The sequence below is a fragment of the Podarcis melisellensis genome, assembly GCF_964234715.1.
Source record: "Podarcis melisellensis genome assembly, chromosome: 16".
In the NCBI taxonomy this organism is placed as follows: Eukaryota; Metazoa; Chordata; class Lepidosauria; order Squamata; family Lacertidae; genus Podarcis; species Podarcis melisellensis.
The window spans coordinates 10604346-10617921 of record NC_138533.1 but is presented as its reverse complement, the minus strand read 5'-3'; the positions used below and the strand labels follow the sequence as shown (position 1 = coordinate 10617921).

The 13576-nt window shown below is 47.9% G+C and overlaps 1 protein-coding gene across 2 annotated transcripts in view; it reads left to right on the top strand.

Annotated features, from left to right (window-relative positions):
* Positions 1-4454: 4454 nt before the first annotated feature.
* The window catches only part of GON4L (gon-4 like), a 41341-nt gene continuing 32219 nt past the window's right edge, over positions 4455-13576 (top strand). For both annotated transcript variants that reach the window (XM_081891288.1, XM_081891289.1), the window contains exons 1-7: positions 4455-4838; positions 7698-8205; positions 9352-9492; positions 10841-11028; positions 11599-11673; positions 11823-11873; positions 12853-12903. In XM_081891288.1, the coding sequence (XP_081747414.1) occupies positions 4710-4838; positions 7698-8205; positions 9352-9492; positions 10841-11028; positions 11599-11673; positions 11823-11873; positions 12853-12903 (1143 nt within the window). In that variant the 5' untranslated portion in view covers positions 4455-4709. The remainder of the gene's footprint in view (positions 4839-7697; positions 8206-9351; positions 9493-10840; positions 11029-11598; positions 11674-11822; positions 11874-12852; positions 12904-13576) is intronic.

Genomic DNA, 13576 nt, shown 5'->3' with positions numbered 1-13576 from the left:
ATCCCCGGGCGAGGCCACGCCTCCTCCCCCTCCGAGCGGCGGCCGAAGCGAGCGAGCCAGAGGAAGCCACGCCCCCCGCCGCCTGGCCGAACCCGCCCGGCGGTGACTCTGCAGAGCGGCTCGGCTGCTGTCTAGCGGGGAGGGCGGGTCGCTTGCGGGGCTTGTTTGTATCCCGCCGGCAGCCCCGCTTCGCCTCCCGACCTCCGCCCGAGGTTTCTGAGCTGTGTGTAGCGGGGGAGATGCAACCGATGGTTATTCACAGCATAAATGTGGAGAGCCCTTTGCAAAACGTTGGTCTAAAATATTAACGATTATTTATGTATTTCCGGGATTTATTCATACGTTTGTGTATTGTGCATTCATGCTGTGGATTGATGACGTTGTACAGGCGGGTCCTCGTCCTGGGATTCCTTTGAGTAGTTGTTAACAGAATATATTAAACTGATTTTAAATCCCTATTTACTGCCCGAGTTGTATCCATAAATTCCTTCTCATTGCTCCTCAAATCCACCTGTTCCACAAGGCCCTTTGCTGATCTACTTATAAGGCAATCCTAGGCATATTTATTCAGAGTAAACCCCATTGAGTTGAATGGGTTTTGCTCTCAGGTAAGTGCGCATAGGATTGGCAGCCTCGCTTGCTGCACAATCCTATGCATTCAGCAGTAAATCCCACTGTGTAGAAGGAATCTGAACCGCCTTGAAATCTAATGATGAAGGGTGGTATGTAACCCAAACAAACAAATTTTACCCCAAACTGTGTCTACTCAGACGTAACTCCCACTGAGTTCAATGCAGTGGCGTAGCGTGGGTTGTCAGCACCCGGGGCAAGGCAAGTAATTTGCACCCCCTAACCTGTGGATTTGCGCACCCTAAGCCTAACCCCCAGATGGTGAGGCCAGCCCCCCCTGCACCCCCCACGCTACGCCACTGGTTCAATTAGGCTTATTCCTAGGTAAATGGGGTTAGAAACACAGCCTTTATGTGCACAGAATTGAAACTAGCAGGTATGTTTACTCAGAAGTATAAGTGCATAGGACTTCAGCCTTAATTATAATTTCCAGATACACTATAACCAAACTATATGTATAATAGCATTTGCTCAGTCTTCTCTCCCTCACTAGCTCTTCTGATTCCTCAGTGTCTGTATTTTAGATTTTAAGCTGGGGGGGGGGGAAGGAAGGGACTTGCCATCTGCCCTGCCCTTGATTTCCTCCTCATCCACCAACAGTGTTCAGTAGCTGGATATATTTACGTGGCTATGGGCATGGAGAAGGACTGTACCTCAGTGGGTAGAGCACCTGCTTTAAATGCAGAAGGATCCACGTTCAATCCTCAACAACTCCACTTTTGGCTGGTAAACACTCCTGTCTAAAACCCTGTAGACTAGAGCTAGATGAAACAATTGTCTTATGTAATATGAAGGCAGAGACATCACCTTGCCAACAAAGGTCCGTATAGAAAAAGCTATGGTTTTCCCAGTAGTGATGTATGGAAGTGAGAGCTGGACCATAAAGAAGGCTGATCGCCGAAGAATTGATGCTTTTGAATTATGGTGCTGGAGGAGACTCTTGAGAGTCCCATGGACTGCAAGAAGATCAAACCTCTCCATTCTGAAGGAAATCAGCCCTGAATGGTCACTGGAAGGACAGATCCTGAAGCTGAGGCTCCAGTACTTTGGCCACCTCATGAGAAGAGAAGACTCCCTGGAAAAGACTCTGATGTTGGGAAAGATTGAGGGCACAAGGAGAAGAGGACGAGATGGATGGACAGTGTTCTCGAAGCTACCAGCATGAGTTTGGCCAAACTGCGGGAGGCAGTGGAAGACAGGAGTGCCTGGCGTGCTCTGGTCCAGGGGGTCACGAAGAGTCGGACACGACTTAACGATTAAACAACAACAATATAAAGGCAGCTTCCTATGTTCCTAGAAGCTGCACTGCTGCCACTCTGCCTGGCCAGCTGCCCTCACTGAGCCTCGGAACAAGTTTTCCTTGATCATCTAGAAAGACATTATTTCACATTGATACTATATACAAATTATATAATAATAAAGAATGTTGTGTGTGGTTCTCCAATTCCACTTTGGATGCACCCACCACTGGAATATGACCCTCAGAGGACTGGCCAACAGCAAATGAAGCCATCAGGCCAAAACAAGTTAGCTTCCTTTCCTATAATAATTACTGTAATAATGTATAAAATATGGTGTTTTATGCCCCGACCGCATTGCTTCTGTCAACTGCCCCTAAACATAACCGCCGCTGCAGAAGTAATTTTATGAAAAATTATTTCACTGACAGCAGTGTTGGTTTTAAGCAACTATTTAACCTGCATATGGAAATTAGATTAGCTTTTACAAACAATGTCATCCCTTCATTGTGCTGGATCTAGTTTAGGCTGTGGCTGTATATATACATCATCCACCTAAAGAACAATAGTTCCTTCAAAGAATCCTGGGAACTATAGAATCCCTGGCATCTGCAGGCAGTGTTGGGAAAGATTGCCATCGGAGACTCTTGAGAGGCGATTAGCATTTTACAAAGTACTGAGCTATATAGTCTAAAATGGTCTGCCTCAGTATAAGTGTGGGATATAGATGCAATTAATCATAATTGTGGGGACACGGGTGGCGCTGTGGGTTAAACCACAGAGCCTAGGACCTGCCAATTGAAAGGTCGGCGGTTCGAATCCCCACGGCAGGGTGAGTCCCGGTGTTCAGTCCCAGCCTACCTAGCACTTCGAAAGCACCCCTAAGTGCAAGTAGATAAATAGGGACTGCTTTCTAGCGGGAAGGTAAACGGCGTTTCCGTGTGCAGTGCTGGCTCGCCAGATGCAGCTTAGTCACGCTGGCCACGTGACCCGGAAGTGTCTTCAGACGGCAACGGCTCCCAGCCTCTTGAGCGAGATGAGCGCGCAACCCTAGAGTCGGTCACGACTGGCCCTGATGGGCAGGGGTACCTTTACCTTAATCTTAATTGTAATACTGTATTAAGTGCAGTTTGCCGTGCATTACAGAGGCGCTTGAAACACGGCAAAATTCTTTTGTGTTCTCCCCACCTGCTCCAAAATTCAATATGCTACAGTTGTCTATGTTCTTTTGGGGGATGCATAATAATTAAACTGTATCCTGAGTCATCCTTTTGCCTTAGGCTTGTTTATTGGGCCCTATTGTCATTGCAGATCATAGTGTTCAGCTGCAGTTTGGAAGCTCCTCTGAATTTCTGATGGCTTGTGAGGGGAGAGCATGCAAAATACACATTTTCTAGTTTCAGTAAATCAAGGGGGGGATCAAAGTCCAGGAGGTGGTAAATATGGCCCTCAGGACTTTTGCCAGACCACCCCAGCCACCTGCTTCAGCAGCCCTGCTTTGCATGCCCAAATGTTTTTGCCTGGCTGGAATGTGCCCTTTAGGGTTGCCATATGTCTGGACACAGCTGGAATACTGCGGTCAGCAGCACTGTCCAGGTGGAAATTGCAAAATGTCTGGGAAAATCCGGATGCATGGCAACCCATGTCGGCAGTGTCGTTTTGGGCGATAGACCTTCGAAATAGCTCAAAAATTAGCTTCATTTCTTTTTAGCAACTTTGGCCCATAAAAAAGCTCAACAACATTTGTGTCTGTCATATTTTTGAAATATGACAACCCTAGTCTGATCTCTAAAAATGCCTCATGCATGTCTCTATGGAGGATAGAGAAACATGAATGATTGCACAAAGGTAAAATATACAAGCTTCCTTCTGCCACGTGCCAGTGGTGGGTGGTTAGAGAGACAAAAGTGGCTGGAGCTGTTAATGTAAATTTTCCCTTTTGTACAGTACGCTAGTTTCCACCCACACCCCTCTCTTCTATACAGGGAAGGAAGAGACATGATCAGAGTTTGAGGACACATTCCAACCAGGCAAAAACACTCAAGGAGGGTATGAACCAGGACAGGTGAGGAGAACAGATAGGTGCACTTGGCCTGGGGAATGAGGTAATGTTGCAACAGTTGCTTGCTCTTTAATTATAGTTTCAATGTGTGTCATTAAAGTGAACTGGGTTGAGCTTCTTTTAAAATAGGATCTTAAATAAAATCATAAAACCTTTTTAAAATTCTCTTTTTAAATTTCTGTTCTTTTTTTTTAAAATGCTGTCTTACTTTACCTTCAGCTATGAATTATTTTTGTTGCTGAAAACAAGCCTGGGTTTTTTTACTGAAGAGCAGTATAGAAATGTCTTAAACAAAAAACCAACAGATTTCCCCAAGGCTAAATGTCACCTTCAGTTTACTGGATTCTGGAAAATAAATAATGGTTAAAAATATTAACAGTAAAAACAATGACACCATTGTGACGTCACGCAACATTAAATCAGTCGAGTGTGACATCACGGGGCCAGCGGACCGCCAGGTTCTCCTTTACGCTAATTATGCGTTCTCCCGCCCCCTGAAAGTCACGTGCCGGCAACTTCGCGCTCGAGACGCGCAAACATGGCGGTTCCTCGGGCGCCGTGGCCTCAACAAAGATGGCGGCGTTAGCCTCCCCACCCTCCCGTCTGTTTATTTCATTCACATTTCTCCCCCTACTCCCACATATCAGCGCCGCTCCTCCCCTCGCACCCCCTTTCGCCATTTCAAGCAACCGCGGCTCTACTTCTGAACCTCAAACCAGTTTCCTCCAGGGGAGGGCCAGGAAGAAACATGGCGGCGCAGGACTCCGCTGAGTCTGGGCATGCGCTGGGACGGTCCTTTCCGGTTGCGCAACTTCCGTTTCCGTTTTGAGGAAGCGGGGATCTGGATTGGAAAATGGCAAAGCGGCGGCTGCCCTGCGGGGCGGAGGACGCGGCGGAGAGAGAGCGCGGTCAGTCTGCGCGCTGGGCTGGAGGGGCGGGGAGGGAAGGGGCAGGTGGGGGGCCGGTGCTGAGGGGGCAGGAGAGGCCCAGTGGGCGGCGGAGGCAGAAGCCGCTGCCCCTCCCCGCCCACCTTCCCCTCCGGAGCCCCGGCTGGGCTTCCCTGGGGCGCCTCTCCGCCTCCTCCGCGGAGCTCTGCCCGTCCCCACACAGGGAGGCTGAGGCGCAGGAGGGAAGGGGGCTGGAGAAAGGCCGGCGGGGGCTGGTCCTGAGGCTGGGACTCCCCTATAAGCTAAACAAGCTGTAACGTAGGGCTCCACTCTATTGGGGGCCCCCCCAACAAAAATTGAAGGGAAAAAACAAGAATGTACATTTCCAAAATATAAGATAAAATACATAAAATAAAACCTACATACAGCAACAGTTGCAAATGGCTTTAGATACCTATTAGGTCCATAAATTACTATATAGCATATATCCAACACAAGAAACAGCGACAATTTGTTGTTGACAAAGGACAGCTGGACATATGAAGGGCCCCATTACCATCAGTAGTTTCTCGCCTCATCAAACCTAAATCCGGCCCATGAAGCAAGCAGCAGTCTCGCTCGGGTGCCTCAGAAACAAAGTTTTCAGGCGCTTTGGGTCTCCAAGGAATGTGTCCGGAAAGGGAAGGGTGGGGAAGGGTGTCTGTGCACAGAAGGTCCCTGGTTCCGTCCCCAGTGGCATCTTGCAGGAAACTCACGGGAGAGCTGCTGCTGCCAGTCAGGGTAGACAGTGCTGCTGAGCTCCTGGACCAAGGCATAGGGCAGCTTACTAATAGAGTCTTTGAAATATCTGCTTGATGCAGAGTTAGCTCAGCTGGAGAGCATAAGGTGGATTTTTAAAATGCACTTTTGTAGGATGTGTTTCAGTAGGAGATACAGAATGATATAGAGGCACACCTTGGAGTTATGGCGGGTTCGGTTGCGGGCCACTGCAGTCAGTGTTGGAAACACCCGTGGGGTTCTGGCGCATTTTGCGACAGGGAATCTCATTAGCACAAGGAATTTTTGAGCTGTGCCTAAGGTTCCAGATTAAAACTGCAGAGTGGAAGGAAAGGAGGACCTTTTTCCGCCTCCCCACTTGTAGCTACTCTCTGAAGACTGCAGAAGAGACCCTCTTAAGAATGTTAGGGGAGTGGGCAGAGGAAGGACAAGACCGTGTGAAAAATGAACATAATATTTTAGCTGCAGTTCATTTTCAGCTTTGTATTCTTGTTATAAAAAAGCACACCTACACAGTTTGTCATTGCGCCCATAACCTGGGTTTAAGGTGCCATTTAGCTCCTAGCTTTCGTATCTCAGTTTCTAACCCTGACTGCAATAAATCATACACATATTTTTTGTTTCCCAGTGTATATAAAAGTTATATTTACACGTTAGTATAGTCTATTAAGCCAGACCCCTCTGGCTGCAGGGGCAGGAGGGGTAAAAACCTGACTCCAGCACCTCTACTCCTGTGGCCAGAAGAGGAGTGGGGGGGGCAAGTGGCTTCCTTCCCCTGGAAGCTGCTAGGTCTCTGGGAGGGGGGGGTTATTTCCCATGCTGACCCTGCCACGAACTGGCTGGTAGGTGGGAGAGGTTTACGTTGGCATCCATTTCAGGCTCAAACACTCCCTACCCATGTAGGGTAAATTATTGAGCTACTGTAGATTGTTGTACAAGTTACAGTGGACGCTCGGGTTGCGAACGTGATCCGTGCGGAAGGCACATTCGCAATCCGCATTGCATGCAAATTGCAATTTAATGTTTCTATGCCTGCATGAGCGCCAAAACCCAGAAGTAACCCGTTCTGGTACTTCTGGGTTCGGTGTGGTGCACAACCCGAAAATGCGCAACCTGAAGTGTCTGTAACCCGAGGTATGACTGTCTTGGGTGGTATGTAACCTTAGTCCTCAGAATTGCCTGAATGAAATTGATAGGCATGTCTAACTCGGGTCCATTAATTTCAATAGGTCCCTTTGGAGTTGGTCTAACATTGGCTACAGCCTGCTGAGATAACATGTGAAAAAATCTGAATACATAAGAAGAGCCTGTTGAATCAGGCCACTTGCCTATCTCGTTCAGCATCCTGTTCTCAAAGAGGCTGACTAGATGACTGTGGGAAACCTGCAGGCTGGACATAAGCACAATAGTAATCTGCCCATCTGCAATTCTCAGAAACTGGTATTCAGAGGCATACTGCCTCTGACAGTGGAGGTAGAACTTAGCTGCCGTGGCTACTAGTTGCTGATAGCCTTGAATTTATTGGTCACTATCACTGCCTCCTCTGGAAGAGAGCTCCATCATTCTATCTGGTTGGCCACTGTGAGAACAGGGTTCTCAGAGTTGGTGGGTGCCTCTGATGTTGCTATGGTTAACAGCTAGCCTATCTGGCCAAAGTCACGGGAGGCCAGGGGGACTGTTGCTCAGGAAGCAGCCCACCCTGACCTGGAAGTAAGTTGTCAGTTCTGGATTTAAAATGAGCCTTGAAGACCCATTTGTTTTAAAGTGCTTTTAGTTGATAACCTATGTACCTTGTGGTCTAGCTGGTTTTAAATTGCGTTATTAGTGGCTTCATTAATTTGGGGGATTACTTGGCTTTCCAGATGGGGAATTGGAGGGCCAAAAGTTCCCCATGCTTGGTATGTGTGGGGAATAGGAACTGTGTCTCTAGAAAAGCAGGATGGCTAAGCTCTTTCCCTTCAGGTGTAATAAGAACACACCCCAGTTTGTGATCGGGCTGCCACGTTTTGAACCAGAGAGATTCCCAAGCAGTCTTCAAGGGCAGCCTTGCATACAGTGCATTTCAGTAATCTAACCAATGAGTTCACACCTCTGTCTTTGCAGAGTGACAACAGGAGAGCTGTAGCTCGGATGTCTCTCTCGCCGAAGATGCTGCCGTGCAAGAAGAGAAGAGCTGTCACGGCAGATTCTGAGGAGGAGGAGGAGGAGGATATGCAGCCTGTTTTAATGGAGACCACTGCCTCAGGTGGGATCAACCAACTCTGTGGCCTGGTGCCGCAGGGGCAGGACAATGCTGCTCTGACTGAAGGGAGAGGTCCCTACAGCCTGCCTGCCAACACGCCTGCCTGTTCACCTCCCCCTGCTTTGCCCATGCCTCTGTCTTTCTTGGGAGACGCTGGCGGTGAAGCAGCAAAGAGCATTGTGCTTCCATCTAGAGACGCCATGCAGAAAGGCTGGCCGGAATTGTCTGAGGGCTCTTTGAGGGGTGGGAAGGTCCTGGCTAAGGCAGAGCTGGATCTCTGCCCAGAGCGAGCCAGAGAACTCCAGGACGCAAAGACCTCTCCATCACCTGAGCTGCTTGTGGATAAGGAGCAGAAGCCCAAGTCAGAAGGTAAGCTAGTGGTGTGTGCTGAAGGGGAGCAAAACGTGATGGGAATAATGCTGCGAGGTAGGTTAGGCTGCTGGGACGTGGGTGGCGCTTTGGGCTAAACCAGAGAGCCTAGGACTTGCCGATCGGAAGGTCGGCGGTTCAAATCCCCATGACGGGGTGAGCTCCCATTGCTCACTCCCTGCTCCTGCCAACCTAGCAGTTCGAAAGCACACCAGTTCAAGTAGATAAATAGGTACCGCTCCGACGGGAAGGTAAACAGCATTTCCGTGCGCTGCTCTGGTTCGCCAGAAGCGGCTTAGTCATGCTGGCCACATGACCCAGAAGCTGTACGCCGGCTCCCTTGGCCAATAAAGTGAGATGAGCGCCGCAACCCCAGAGTTGGCCACCACTGGACCTAATGGTCAGGGGTCCCTTTACCTTTAGGTTAGGCTGAGGTCACCCAGTGAGCTTCATGGCCAAGTGGGGATTTGAACCCTTGTCTCCCAGGCCCTGGTTTGAAACTCTTTAATTGCTACACCATCAGTGGCTCAGTTAGGCATTAGTTCAGGCTTCCTCAAACTTGGCCCTCCAGATATTTTTTGGCCTACAACTCCCATGATCCCTAGCTAGCAGGACCAGTGGTCAGGGATGATGGGAATTATAGTCTCAAAACATCTGGAGACTGCTGAGTTTGAAGCCTGTGATTACTTTATGCCCCCAAAGGTTCGTTGAGGCTGAATTAAGCTTGCTCTGTTAGAAATACAATGCGATTTCACCTGTTGTTGATAGCTAGGATAAGGACTGCAAAATCTTAGAGAAGCAGGGGTTTCCCTTTTATGGATGATCAGTGGTTAAGGAAAGCATCTGAACAAAATAAAATGTTACAAAAGTAGAAGTGGAAAGGAAGAGCCCGAGGCATTCAGAGGTTTCCGGCGAAATTGGTGACTTTGTTTTGTAACAGAATAAAAACACAGTTGATGAGACAACGACAATGAATGTTCCTGGTGCGATATAAACAGATGGCATTCATTTAAAACAGGATACTTGATATAGTATGTGATCAGACTGTATATGGTTTGAAGATGCTTTGTAATTAGAGTATTTTATATGAATGCACATATGCGCAAGCAGTAGGTTTTCATGGCATCATAGATCTCTTGTTTCCAGCTGCTACCATTTCTCTGAAGCCAGAGCCTGAATGGGACGTGGGGTATCCTCCCCTGAAAGCCCCAAAGGCCGCACAGGGAGCCGAATTGCTCCAGGAAGTCAAGGAGGAAGCTGAGGAGACGGGGCTGTTCATCCCAGTAGGTGAGTATTGCATGTCCATAAAGTGGATAACAGAACAAAGGCATCTTCTTTGAAGTTCTGTCCTGTTTTTCAGGCACAGCAAGCAGATACTGAAGGCTGGGGGATCTGTAACCCTTGATGAATAGCAGGGATGGGTGACCCTCTTCCCCCACCCCCCACAAAATACTGCTGGCCCCATCAATCCCAGGGATGATGGGAGTCATAGCTGAGCATCAAATGGAAGGCCAGAGGTTCCCCGGCCCTGGCATGCAGCTTCAGGCATCTGTTGTTGAACAGATGATTTATACATTCCTAGGCAAGTGCTGCTATTAAGTCATTCTTTCATAGTGCAGAAGTGACTCAGAACTGGGCTGCTTGATCACACCAAAAGCCCACCTAGTCCAGCATCCTGTTGTCACGGTGGCCAACAAACTGCCCCAATAGGGAGTTTGCAACAACAACTCCTCCCCCCCCCCCTTGTGTGGAAAAGTTAGCATGGAGCTTTGCTCCTCTTGGATTATCAAACTACAGTGGTACCAGACGCTTCAGGTTACAGACGCTTCAGGTTACAGACTCTGCTAACCCAGAAATATGACCTCGGGTTAAGAACTTTGCTTCAGGATGAGAACAGAAATCATGCTCCGGCAGCGGGAGGCCCCATTAGCTAAAGTGGTGCTTCAGGTTAAGAACAGTTTCAGGTTAAGAACGGGCCTCCGGAACGAATTAAGTACTTAACCTGAGGTACCACTGTACATTCCCTCCTCTAATTTTTGTCCTGGGTAAATCTGCAGGAACCATTATTAAAGCTAGCACATGGAAGAACAAGCCATGTTGGGGAAGAATCAGCATGGTTTCTGCATTGAGAGGTCCTGCCTCACTACAGTATAGCCTTTTATAATTCTTGTGTGTGTCTCAGTAAACACATGGACAGGGGTGATCTGATAGACACGAGAGCTTGCATCCACTGCTAGTTATACTCAGACCCATTGAAATTAATGGGCATGACTAACTTACATCTGTTAATTCCAAAGGAGCTGAGGTTCTGACCTCCAGTTTATCCTTGCAACCTTCTTGCAAGATAGGGTGGACCTTATTTGATTTATTATATTTTTATCCCGCTTTCTTTCACGTGAATCCCAAAGTGGCTTGCAAAAAAATGATAACATAATGGAACATAATAGAATATCACAAATACAGCCTAAGTCATGTAGAATAATTAACAAATCACCAGCAAAACGATTTCAATCTGCAAAACACTGTTAAGGTCCCCTGGTGAACTTCCTGGCTGAGCCTGGATTCAGAGACAGCTGCTTATCGACTGCTGTGGTTTGATACCCTGCCTGCTCTTTCCCCTGCTTTTCCTGTCCAGAAGAGCAAGAAGGAGGGAAGAGAAAGCGGAGGAAAGCGACTAAACGGAAGCGGGAAGGGAAATGCCAGGGGGAGGAGGAAGGGCCCTTGGCTTGCGACCTCAAGCTGGATGACACTCTCGACCGGACTTTGGAAGACGGGGCAAAGCAGCACAACCTGACAGCTGTCAACGTGCGAAACATCCTCCACGTGAGTGTGAAGGCAGCAACGGCGGGGATGGGGATGCAAACAAACACCTTGTGATGGCATCGCTGATCTTAGCCTTGAAAATGAGGCAGGGCTTTGCATGAGGTGGTTTCCCTTTCTCTCTTGGAAGTTGCCTATGGTCGCCTCCAGCATTAGTACTGGACCATGAGCTGCTTGGAGGGACTTTGTAGACATTACTTCTGTGCCCACTGCATTGGGGACCCACTGCTTTACAGTGGTACCTCGGGTTACAGATGCTTCAGGTTACATACGCTTCAGGTTACAGACTCCGCTAACCCAGAAATAGTGCTCCAGGTTAAGAACTTTGCTTCAGGATGAGAACAGAAATCGTGCTCCGGTGGCGCAGCAGCAGCAGGAGGCCCCATTAGCTAAAGTGGTGCTTCAGGTTAAGAACAGTTTCCGGTTAAGAATGGACCTCCGGAACGAATTAAGTATGTAACCAGAGGTACCACTGTATTGCCATGTTTGACTCAGCCCAGGTTATTCCGTCGATAAGATTACGCCGTGGGTGGAGCAAACTGGAAAACTTTTTTATTGTCTTTCCCACTCCAGGAAGTGATAACGAATGAGCATGTCGTCGCCATGATGAAAGCAGCCATCAGTGAGACGGAGGACATCCCCATGTTCGTAAGTTCCTCCCTCAGTAGGGAAGCTGGGGGTCTGCCTTTCCCTGGCCAAGAAGGGAAGTGTGCACTAGAAGGAAAAAGCCTGGTCAAATTTTGTACAATTTCTAATGGAACAATGGAAATGTTCTTTCTCTCTCTTCCTCCCTTCAGGAGCCAAAGATGACTCGCTCCAAGCTGAAGGAGGTGGTGGAGAAAGGAGTGGTGAGTTGTTATTCGGAAACACTGCTGCCTCTGACCGTGGAAGCAGAGCTTGTACATTGTGGCTCGTAGCCATTAATAGATGCCCTTATCCTCCTTAACTTTGCCAAGTTCTCTTTTAAAGCCTTCCTCATTGGTGGCCATCCCTGCCTCCGCTGGGAGTGAGTTTCGTAGTTTAACTACCGTATTTTTCGCGCTATAAGACGCACCAGACCATAAGACACACCTAGTTTTTGGAGGAGGAAAACAAGAAAAAAAATATTCTGAATCCCAGAAGCCAGAACAGCAAGAGGGATCGCTACGCAGTGAAAGCAGCAATCCCTCTTGCTGTTTTGGCTTCTGGGATAGCTGCGCAGCCTGCATTCGCTCCATAAGACGCACACACATTTCCCCTTACTTTTTAGGAGGGAAAAAGTGAGTCTTATAGAGCGAAAAATGCAGTAAATGCAGTGTGAAGAAGCCCTTTATTTTATCTCTCCTAAATCTTCCAACATTCAGCTTTGTTGGAGTTCGAGTGTTATGAGAGAGGGTGAGGAACTTGCAGGTTATCCCATCCCTGACTTCCATACAAGACTCATGATAGTTGGAAGAGAATTGAGGGATTCTTGTCCCTTCGCCAGCAACTTCCCATGCCGTTGGGATGCTTCCCTTTCCCACCCCCATATTACCTTGCCATGAAGTCCCATTTCTGCAACTCACTTGAGTTGCGGGGGGTTTCTAGTTGTTGACCCCCCTTAATCTCGACTGGCCCTAAGAGAGGCTATTGATTATAGGGAGGATATTGTAGCTGCATATCTTAATATTCTCTCCCCTTGTTCCTCGAACCTTTATTCTAATGCATTTGATAAAAGTGGAGCCTTCAGAGAGGAGTGCAAGTTAGATGGATGAAATGGGAAGTGGGGCAATGAGTATATAAACTCATACACTTTCTTCCATTGGTTTCTTATGACAGAGACGCTATTAAATGGTTTTGTATCCTCAGGTTATTCCAACGTGGAATATTTCTCCAATCAAAAAGGCGAATGAAATCAAGGTACTCTGTGGGCGCTGCTAATTAAATAACTTGGTGGCATTTTGTTTTCATCCTTCACTTTCGTGTTTTATTTTTTTACAGACCTTACCTGCAGATTTGTTACTTATTGTTGGGGGGGGGGGTTGGGACTTGGGGCTCTAGCCAGCTAAGTCCTGCTTAGAGTGCACACATTGAAATCAGTGGACTTAATCATACTGTTGAGTGCAATGGATTTACTCTTAAGTAGGGCTTAGCAGGACACAGCCCTTGATGAACAGGTAGAATGGCCTCTAGGACTGTTCTTTTACTTCTTAACTCCTCTCTCCTACAAGTCATGAGGACTAGAATCTCCCTTTGTTTGTTTGTTTTTAAAAAGTTCTTAGGATTTTGCTGGAGCTTCCTGATTTCCAGGTTTGAGGCCATGCGTGCTCTGATGGCAGCATGGTTTTGAGCATAGCTAACTGTGAGGGAGAAACAGAGTCACAGCACTATTGATGTGTTGTTGTAAGACTATTGTGTGAACACACCCAAAGGTATAAGGGCCCGTTTTCATCCTTCCTTATCAGTAACCATGAGCCTGCTCTGTGCTCATCCTCCCTAGCTTTTCATTTTTGAAAATCTGCCAGCACCCCTAATTTGTTCCCTAAAACTTCCCTTTGTGGGTCTTTGTGGCCCTTGTATAACTTTAGTCTCC